This window comes from Bidens hawaiensis, unplaced genomic scaffold, assembly GCF_021521415.1.
Source record: "Bidens hawaiensis isolate Kalapana, Puna unplaced genomic scaffold, B.hawaiensis_p1.1 tig00029147_1, whole genome shotgun sequence".
Classification (NCBI taxonomy): domain Eukaryota; kingdom Viridiplantae; phylum Streptophyta; class Magnoliopsida; order Asterales; family Asteraceae; genus Bidens; species Bidens hawaiensis.
The window spans coordinates 150332-161202 of record NW_027494809.1 but is presented as its reverse complement, the minus strand read 5'-3'; the positions used below and the strand labels follow the sequence as shown (position 1 = coordinate 161202).

Genomic DNA, 10871 nt, shown 5'->3' with positions numbered 1-10871 from the left:
AGTAAATTACCCCTTATATTAGATCTAAGTCATTACCACGTAACTGTCACATCACACAACACGTCATCATAAATAAACGGGGGTTAATGAGATATGTTGTTAGTCTGATATTGTTATTGATTACAAAATTGAAAGTTGAGATTGTCACTAGCTAGATTGCTAATATAAATTAATACCGACAAATGGTTAATAGTTTGGATTATTAAAATATAAATTTCCTAAAATAAATAAAGATTTACCTTAAGATATGCTATGATTTTATTAAGTTATGCCACCAAAGTTTCAAATCTTGATTTTTTGGCCACTCAACTTTAGTTTAATAACTTGACTTGTTGGTCGCTCAACTTTGCTATTGAAACTTTTGCGCTTTCAATTTACAATTTTTTCGACCTCTCAAATTTTTTTAACGAAAATTTTACACAATACTTTTATCCTTAAAACTCTGGTCAACAAATTTTGTCACAAAACTTTTATTCTTTCAAATTTTGCCACAAACAAAAATACGCATTTAAATTTGTAGACTTTCAACTTTGATCACAAAATATTTAACATAACGAATCAAACCGATACTGATCATACACATAGGATAAAACCAGAAAATATAAATTCACATGAATAATAAAATAATGATATTTATATTATTTTTTTCCTTTTTCGTGTTTGTTGTTTCTTTTTTATATTATATTAGGTTAGTTACCCGTGTGTTACACGGGTTAGAATAAGTAATATTTTTTAAATAATAACATAATGTGAAATACAAAAAAAAATGTATCACGTATATAAAGATATATTATACAATAAAAAAATTACACATTACGCAATTTGGAAATAAAAAGTTGTTACAAAATCATAGATCATAAATTATTTCTTTGTTATTTTCTATATCAAAACTTAGTTGTAAATGGCTACTTTTTTAAACAAACTCGTGAACCAAAACTCATTATAATCTTAAACTGCTTTGATATTAACAATGTTTGATACTTTAACCGGTTAAAGAAACCCACTCGTTTTGTATTGATTACTTACAAAAAAAATATAATATTAATAACTAATGCAATAATTTTATATTAAACAAATTAACATATTTATTATGATATTAATTTTTTTAAATTAGCATGAAATTATTAAAAATTAAAAATACAATATTAAAAAGAGAAATATATTTAATGTGAGAGAGGGGAAAGAAAATTTTGTAAATATCAACGTAGTGATGACATGTGACATTTAAAAAGCTTTATTTATTAAGTAGTATAGATTTTTTCTTAGAAATAAAATAATATTTAATCTTTCATGGAATTAATGGTCAACGCTTTGACTTACTATATAATACAGTCTTCAAACATCCATCCATTCCATAACAAATAGTCAAATACTATGAATTTACAAAAGCTAAAGTCTTTCAGAAACCTTCGAACTACTTATTATTACAACAATCAGTTGCATTATTCACAATCATTTGGTTCAAACCCAGACATTAAACCCAGTGTTTTTGAATATGCACACCACCTGTTCGACCAAATGCCTGAGACAGATTTACCCAATTTGATAACTTCTAACCACAACCACCTTCTTTTCGAGTATGCCCGAAACAATAACACCACCCGAGCCCTCAAACACTTCATCGGAATCCGTCGGTTGGGTTACCGGTCAACGGGGCAAGCTTTTCGTGCGTTTTAAAGATATGTGGAAGCTTAAGTGATCAAACAGTTGGAAAGATGATACATTGTGATTGTATTAAATATGGGTTTGTTGAGGAGGTTAGTGTGGGGACTTCTTTGATTGATATGTACACGAAAACGGACGGAATTTGGGTTGCGGAGAAGGTGTTCGACGAAATGCCTGAACGAAACGTGGTGTCGTGGACCTCAATGCTTACCGGGTACTCGTTACGAGGACTTCATGATCGAGCGGTGGAGTTGTTTTTGCGGATGCAAGTGGAGGGAATCAAGCCGAACCCGTTTACGTTTGCTACGGTTCTTGGAGGGTTGGCCGACGGTGGTTCGGTTGTTAAAGGAATGCAGGTGCATAGAATGGTTGTTAAGTTAGGATTGAGTTTGTTACATATGTGTGCAACTCTTTGATTAGTATGTATTCGAAATCACGAATGGTTCGGTCTGCAAAGGCGGTGTTTGAAGGTATGGAGGTTCGAGACGCGGTTTCTTGGAACGGGATGATATCGGGCTTGGTAACGAACGGTCACGATTTGCTTGCACTCGATTTGTTTCATAAAATGAGAATTTTTGGAGTCAAACTCACACAACCCGTATTCGTAACAGTATTGAAAGTGTGTGCTAACATGAAAGAAATAGTTTTTACAAAACAAATACACGGTTTCGTGTCGAAAAACGGTACGGAAGCGTATCCGAATATCAGAACCGCGCTTATGGTTTCGTATACAAAATGCTCTGAAATGGATGACATGTTGAGGATATTCGATACAATGAATGGAGTTAACAATGTGGTGACGTGGACTGCGATGATCGGTGGATTAATACAAAACCGAGATGTTAATAAAGCAGTTGATTTATATCGTCAAATGTGTAAAGAAGGCGTTAAAGCTAATGAATTTACGTATTCTACGCTTCTTGCAGCTCATCCGTTAATATCGGTTTACCAAATACACGCACAATCCGTAAAAACAGACTATGAAACATCAACTTCGGTTGGTACTGCGCTTTTGGATGCGTATATGAAAATAGGAAATAATAACGACGCGGTTAAAGTTTTCGAACGTGTCGAGGAAAAAGATAATGTGACATGGTCTGCTATACTTGCAGGATACGCGCAGTTAGGAGACGCTGACGGGGCGGTACGAGTGTTTCGCCAGCTGGCGAGTGACGGTGTGAGACCGAACGAGTATACGTTCTCGAGTATTTTAAACACGTGTGCTGGTTGAATGGCGGCAGTCGGACACGGGAAACAGTTTCACGCAGGGGCGATTAAGGAAAACTATAATAATACGTTGTGTGTAAGTAGTGCTCTCGTGACAATGTATGCAAAACGAGGAAACATCGAAAGTGCGAATAAGGTTTTCGAGAGACAAACCGAGCGGGGTTTGGTGTCGTGGAATTCGATGATATCAGGGTATGCGCAACACGGGTATGGCGAAAAAGCTCTTGAAGTATTCGAAAAAAAGCGAATGGAAAAGCTGGAAATGGACGGGATAACGTTTATCGGAGTGATTACCGCGTGTACGCACGCGGGTTTGGTTAATGAAGGTGAAAGATACTTTAACATGATGGTGAATGATTTAAAGATTGACCCGACACCCGAACATTACTCGTGTATGGTTGATATGTACGGTCGAGCGGGATTACTCGAAAAAGCTTTGGTTTTTATTAACGACATGTCGTTGCCAGCTGGCGCAATGATCTGGCGGTCGCTTTTGGCTGCGTGTCGTGTGCATAAGAATTTGGAAATAGGAAGATTGGCAGGGGAGAAACTTATGTCGTTAAAGCCGCAAGATTCGGCTGCTTACGTGCTGTTATCGAATCTATACGCGACAGCTGGCGATTGGCTGAGAGCGGTCGAGAGTTAGGAGGTTGATGGATGAGAGGAATGTGAAGAAAGAAGCTGGTTGCAGTTGGATTGAAATCAAGAACAAGATTTATTCGTTCGTTGCGGGTGATACGTCGCATGCTTCGTCTGATCATATTTATATTAAGTTGATAGAGTTACGTTTACGGTTACGGGACGTGGGTTATTCGCCGGATGTTAGTTATGTACTTCATGATGTTGAAGATGAGCATAAGGTGGATATTCTTTTCCGTCATAGTGAGAGATTAGCGGTTGCGTTTGGGTTGATCGCAACGCCTCGTGGGACTTTGTTGCAGATCGAGAAGAACCTTAGGGTTTGCGGTGATTGCCATACCGTGTTTAAGTTGATTTCTAGGATTGAAGAGAGGGAAATTGTTGTTCGGGATTCGAACCGGTTTCATCATTTTAAAGATGGTGCATGTTCTTGTGGCGAATATTGGTGATTATTGTTAGCATGTATGCAGATGAGTAAACTGATACGCGGGCCTGAAAGAGGAAACTCGAAAGAGACGAGTTCCAACCCGTATGGAGTTACAGGGTCGGGCCGTGAGAAAAAGCCTGCAGCAGCCAGCGGCAGGATATTGTGGCTATTCGTTTTATGGCGGTTTGGCTCAACTGTCAGACCCAAATTTTTTCGTATGCGGTATGTAGTCACTATTTTGGTTATAATTTATTTGGTAGATCAGGTGAAATAAACATTTTCTGATTTCTCAATTGTTGTCCCATTTTGAATTTTTGTGTTGGCCGCGGTGTTTGAACAAAGACGTTAAATTTGTCAAAGAGTGAACTGCGGCTATCGTCTCTGTGGTTTGTTCAAATTTGCCAGTTCAGTCCAAAAGTTTAAAATTTGCTATTTTCGTCCCTAAGGTTTCATTTTCATTAACATATTTTGGACTGAAATAACATATTTTAACAAACCGCAAGGACGAAAATCGCAATAAAAACGAAAACTTATGGACGAAAAGTGCAACGTAAATGAAACCTTAGGGACAAAAATAGCAAATTTTAAACTTTTAGACTGAAATAGCAAATTTGAACAAACCACAGGAACGATAACCACAGTTCTCTCTTTGTCAAATAATTTGGAATTTCAAGAGTTCAGAATCTATTAAAGGAGTTGAAATGTTTGATGCATTTGGTTAACAAAATAATTATGTTTGTCGATGGTAACGATGGCAGATGAGAACAAAGATTGTCGCAGTTGTCGAGCCACAGTTAAACTTTTATTACATGATTTAAAGGGTATTAAAAGTTAAATCAACACCAAACAAGTATAAAATTGGTACATTCATTTAATTAACCTTCTTCTCCAAACTCCTTTGTAAACCTCTCATGAACCTCAATGTCACTTTTACTTACAGTTGGCTTCTGCCTTGCCAGAACCTTGTCAAAATCGGTTCGTGTAATCTGCGGTGGACTAATCTGTATTATTAAGTTAATCAATGTCATAAACATCTTTGTTTATATCTTATACATCATCTTATAACATAAAGATTATATCACTTTAACTTATTAATCTGTATTATTATTAGTAGTTTAGTACCTTTTCAGCCAGGCCTTGTGCAGCCAGCTCCTGCATTGTGGTCTGAACCGCACCTGGTTCTTTGGGCCCACACGGGACCCACAAACCCTCATTCGTCTTAACAAAGAACGTAGCATCTTGGGTTTTACGTATAGGTTCGAATAAAACATCCTTCACCTACAAAAACATAAAAAAATAACAAAATCCAACATTAAGGTTTAACAATTGCACAAAAAGTGATGATTTCATGTAGAGCATGCAACTTACACAAACATCAATATCCGAACCAGAAAATCCTTCGGTTTTACGCGCTAAACTTTCAAAGTCGCTTTCGGTCAGGTTATTTGGAGTATCTCCTAAATGCACCTTTATGTCAAATCATATCATTACAAACCACATATTATACAACTTGAACATCTTTGTACTTACTTTTTTGAGTAAACTACGGTTTTCGTCCATGTGGTTTGTTCAGATTTGTGGTTTTAGTTAAATAGTTTCAAATTTGCGATTTTAGTCCATGTGGTTTCATTTCACTTGCAATTAAACCCGATCCCACTAACACCATTAAGTCTGGTCCTTAAACTCATCAACGCGCCCCTCATGTCAGAGGCAGTTTTGTCCTTTTTCTCCCCAACCCTAATTCGCAAGCCCCCTTCACGGGAGGGTTGGGGTGTATTCGGTGGGGGGGGGGAGGACAAAACTGACCCTCAAGTGAAAGGCACACTGATGAGTTTAACGATCAGACTTAACAGCGTTAGTGTTGTTGGGTTTAATTGCAAGTGAAATGAAACCACAGGGACGAAAATCACAAATTTGAAATTGTTGGAGTAAAACTGCATATTTTGACAAACCACAGGGACGAAAACCGCAGTCTACTCTACTTTTTTTTTCATTTGTTAAGGTTAATGAGTATATTTGTGCAGGAAATATCTCACTTTGAATATGTGATTGCGAGCATTCAAATCCGGAAGTGGAATGTATATACATTTATCGAATCGTCTTCGGATATCCTGCAAGGACCATCATGTTTTGAAATATGGATCATCAATGAGTAACTAATTTATTAAATGTTATTAAAAAAGATTATAATTTCTTTTGAAAACCTGATCAATAGAGTATGGTGTATGTGTGGCTGCAAGTATAAGAACTTTATCATCATGGGTAAATGCAGCCTGAAAAATGGAGTTGGTATTATCTATTATCTAATATATATATATATATATATATATAAATGAAAATTTTTGTGCTGCTAAGCCGCCATTGGGCCACTTGGCGGCACCTAACTTGTCCATATCATTTTTTCGTTAAGGTACCGTAACACAATAACGGAAGCTGACCGAATGAAAAAAAATTTCTTTTGTTTTTTAATTCATATATCATAACGAACGTGACAAAAAACGACTGAATTTGCATATACTCGACGTCTCAACGCTTACGACCGACAACACTTGGTTTTACCAACGTCCGAGTTTACCGACCGACACTAGACACACCACCCCACTGGTCCACCAAATTTATCTCTGGTACCGTGACAAACGTAGCTGAAATCGACCAAATTCGTGCCCAGTTACCGCTCAATGCCCAGGTATGACAATGCTTGTGTTTTACCACCATTCGGTTTTACCGACCAAAAAAACGTTGTTTTAAATAAATTATTTTTTTATATGTTAATTAGACGAATATATTTTTTTGGACGCTAAGGTTTTACGAATGGTGTCTATACCGTATCGAACGTAAACGAAACTAACTGAATCAAGATTAATGGTTTTGATGGTGACTAATTAAATAAATGTGACTAGTTCATCAATGGCGTTATATGTTGCATACATGTCTTTAAATACTTGATTAATCATGTTTAGTCATTGAACATATATGATTAAGATAACAAAGTATTAAATGAAGAATATACAATGAATGAAGTTGATGCAAATACAAGTCAAACTCCTTGTAGATTAAGAGAATTTTATAAAGAATGAAGAAGGGAAGTTTTATAAACTTAAGAAAAGTTTATAAAACTATTTAGACAAATTTGTTTAAATAAAAGTTGTTTGAAAATCAAATAACTCTTGAATGGTTTAAGTCAAACGCAAGAAACAAATATATAGTGATTTGGATTTGATAATACATATATTGGTTAACTCATTTAAGTTTTTGGGTCAAACCGCGAGCCAAATCGTTAGTAACGGTTTAGTTTCACGGTTTGGGCCTTTCGGATACAAATTGTTCAACATAAGGTATGATATATTTATAATAAAGTTGTCAATATTTTGCAAATATCAAACATGTTTAAACACAATATGTTCAGGGTCTAAGTTAAAACACAAGTTGTTCGAAATACACATTAAAATAACAATGTGACCAAACTTCAATATGCCAAAATACATAAAAAAGTTAACGGTTTGGCTTAGCACATTTTTTAATTCATTGCAAGTATGTAGTTAATATATATTATATACATTACTAGTTCTAATTTAACAAATATATTCATATATATATATAATCTAAGATATTTTAAGAAATTAAATATAATTAAATTATACAGTACGGTCCGGTTATATACGGTTGGTTTTCGGTATAGCCCATATAATCTTAGCAATTTAATGTTTTTTTTACTTGAACATACGAGTTGGCCAACAGTAGTTACCTTCATCTGACTAAGAATTCCAGTTATGGCGCGTCTTGCAGCTTCAACTCCATTGCCTTCGCCTCGCTGGGCACTTAAACATTCAATCTCATCAATGAAGATGACTGACGGCTTACTTTCGCGAGCCATTTGAAAAAGATTTGAAACAACTTTTTCACTTTCGTGCACACGAGTTGAAACGAGATTTGATGAAGAAACACTGCACAAAAGCAATAGGCCAAGCTAATGAATACATATATATAGTATGTGATTACAAATTTTACACCTGAAAAATGTAGAGTATGCTTCAGTAGCAACAGCTTTTGCCAAGAATGATTTTCCGGTGCCCGGAGGACCATACAAAATAAAAGTTCTCCAGGGCTGCCTTTTGCCTGCATGGAAACAATTTATCAGCTTGTAAACGAAGATGATCAATCTATATTATATATGTAAATGTTGTTTTACATTATTCGTTTATAATATTTATATATTTTTTATGATTTTAATTTTATTTATTTTAAGGATGTAAATAATATACTTAGTATTTGATGATAAAATGATTTCATAAATAAATGAGATGTTATAACCCGGTTTGAAAGCTACCTTGGTTTGGTGAGACCTATCACCCGCTTATTATTATTTTTTACTACAAAAAAGTTTTTTAATTATATAAAAAAAATTAAAAATCGGATATTAATTTTTAGTATATCCCTATTGTATAGGATTTTCACATCAAATATTTTATGAGATTAATTTTTAATATAATGAGATGCTAAAACATGTTTAAGGGCTATCTGGGTTTGGTGAGACCCATACCTGTGAATTTGGGTCATCTGCACGAAAAACTTTCATTTACAAATAAAACAATTTGGTGGCTTGAGAAAATTTAGAGGGGATTTCGTTTCTATATATTTAAGATAATCCAACTTTTAAGTAGTAGTAGTAGTAGTAACAACAACAACAACAACAACAATGGTAATTTATAAATTATAAGTCATGTTTCATTTTCTTTTACGTATTTAAGGATTTATTGAATTTTATAAAGGGAAAATAACCATATTAAAATGTCCATTTGACCAACCTCTTTCATAATGTCCACCTTAAAACCCATCGACATTCGACCAGTCCGACCTGGTCACTTTTTAATCACTACTAGACAAGATTTTTAACCAATCAAATTATGCCACTTGTCCAAAAATCATGTCGGAAGCCAAAATAAATCTCGTAGATGCCTAAACAATCATGTTCTAAAAAAAAAATTAGCGACCCGACGGTTTATGGAGCGTGACAAAACTTGGTTTGTTAAAAGTCATGTCAAGTAATGATTAAAAGTGATCATATCAACGAGTTTTAGGGGAACATTATGAAAATTGATTGGTCAAATGGACATTTTGATCGTTATCCCAAAAGAGAGAAGTTTATTTTTGGAAAACGTAAAGCCAACGTTTGTTTTTTTTCCGGCAAATGTTCATTTTAGTGATCTTCTCAAATATAAATGGCGTCGCAATAATGAGGTCAAGCTTACTAACCAGTGAAGAAATGAGGAAATCTAACGCGCATAAGGCAAAATAGAAAGAAAAATTACCAAAATGACGTTTGACCAGTCAATGTCGACAAAATGTCTTAATGTCTACCTTAAAATTCGTTGACCGCTCACTAATTTTTAATCAGTACACAACTAGAATTTTAACCAACCAAATTCTGCCGCTCGTAAAAAAATATTATGTTGGAAACCAAAATAAATCTTGTTGGACGCCAGAATAACCTCGTCGGGCGCCTAAATAATCCGGTTGGCTTCGAAAAGAAAAAAAAAACCAGTGACCTGACAGTTTTATGACGTATGGCAATATTGGATGGTTAAAACTTAAAAAACCCCGTGCCAATGAGTTTTAGAGTAGACGTACATTGTAAAAATTGGTTGATCAAATATACATTTTGTTTATCGTCTCAAAAAGGAAATGTCTATTTTTCTAAAACGTAAACTCAACGTTTAATTTTTTATCCGGTAAAATGTTCATTTTGGTGATTTTCTCAAATGTAAATGATATATAAGTTGATTATGAACAAAATATGTTGTGACCAAGCTTACTAACCAGTGAAGAAATGAGGAAATCGAACGGGCATAATATGCGCTTCCTGTAAAGCTTGTTTAGCGCTCTCGAGTCCAGCAACATCATTCCACTTCACATTCGGTTTCTCCTGAACAATCGCATAGTGCAATCCTTCGAAATCTCCTTCTCCATCCTTCGGTTTTGCCTTCGAACGTGCAGCCACCCTTGCATAACCGCCACTCGCAGCAGGGACAACAATACCCTCATCGAGGACAGCTCTAATTTCCTCAGCACGACGCAAATACTCAGTGAACTTATGCGTGATTGCTTCACGGATCTTTGGGTTTTTTTCGTACTTTAAGTGAGTTTTGAAGTATTCCAACGCGTTCATGTATAAGGGGAACGCTTTAGCGTAATTTCCTACGTTGTCTTCTTGCACAGCTTGTTTTACGTACTCGATCGCTTGTTCTTTAAAATTGCTGTATATCAAATGTATGATAAATGGCTTCCAAAATTCAAACTTCTTTTTTTACCTATTAGTATTAACTACTTTTTTATTCATTAATTTTCTTTTGGGGCGGATCTAAAATAAGTTGAGAGTTAGCAAGCCTATGCTACCTCTCAACTTTTCTTCTAGATTCGTCATTGACTTTTGGTGTGGATACAAGAACAAATGAAAAAAATCATTATGTTCTTAAGGATTTAAAAAAGTATTACTTTGTTGTTTACGCCGGTGATGAAAAAGAATGGTCGCGACTTTACAACTAGGTTAGACGACCAATATTGATTTTAAGACCTTTGAGCTGGATTCATTGTTTGTCTAATACGTAGTTTATAGCTTACATATTTAATGGGAGTGAGAAGGATTTGAATATGACGTATCATCGATATGGGATAATTCTAAGTGCAAAAATAAAAGTGAAGTGACTTACGAGTAATTTGGACGTTGCGGGCTCTCCCCGACTCGTTCTTCATTCTTCAATCTTGTCTTGGGATCCTCCCCATGTCCTCCGTACTTGTCTCCTTTGTTCTTTAGTTTTGTCTCGGGATCTTCCCTGTCTTCTTCTCCGGCCTTCAGTTTAGTCTCGAGATTCTCCCTGTCTCCTCCGCTTTTTAGTTTTGTCTTGGGATCCTCCGT

General features: G+C 35.3%; 1 protein-coding gene and 1 pseudogene across 1 annotated transcript; one reads left to right on the top strand and one right to left on the bottom strand.

The window, feature by feature from the left end:
* Window positions 1-1374: 1374 nt before the first annotated feature.
* LOC143578345 (pentatricopeptide repeat-containing protein At2g27610 pseudogene) lies at window positions 1375-3980 on the top strand (annotated as a pseudogene).
* An 853-nt stretch (window positions 3981-4833) lies between these two features.
* On the bottom strand, window positions 4834-10173 carry LOC143578344 (protein SUPPRESSOR OF K(+) TRANSPORT GROWTH DEFECT 1-like). The gene is made up of 8 exons (XM_077061948.1): window positions 9776-10173; window positions 7969-8074; window positions 7704-7902; window positions 6163-6231; window positions 5995-6069; window positions 5327-5425; window positions 5081-5236; window positions 4834-4959 (listed from the first exon to the last, which is right to left on the bottom strand). Exons 1-8 carry the CDS (start codon window positions 10122-10124, stop codon window positions 4834-4836), a joined length of 1179 nt encoding a protein of 392 aa, XP_076918063.1. The 5' UTR covers window positions 10125-10173.
* Between the last annotated feature and the right edge of the window lie 698 nt (window positions 10174-10871).

Bases quoted from the DNA above. Each gene is read 5' to 3' on its own strand.
- LOC143578344 (XM_077061948.1), bottom strand. From the start codon at position 10,124: ATGAACGCGTTGGAATACTTCAAAACTCACTTAAAGTACGAAAAAAAC. The intron at 7,903-7,968 runs GTGTAAAATTTG...GCTTTTGTGCAG, and splicing joins GCATACTCTACATTTTTCAG to TGTTTCTTCATCAAATCTCG. The intron at 6,070-6,162 runs GTTTTCAAAAGA...TGGTCCTTGCAG, and splicing joins CACCATACTCTATTGATCAG to GATATCCGAAGACGATTCGA.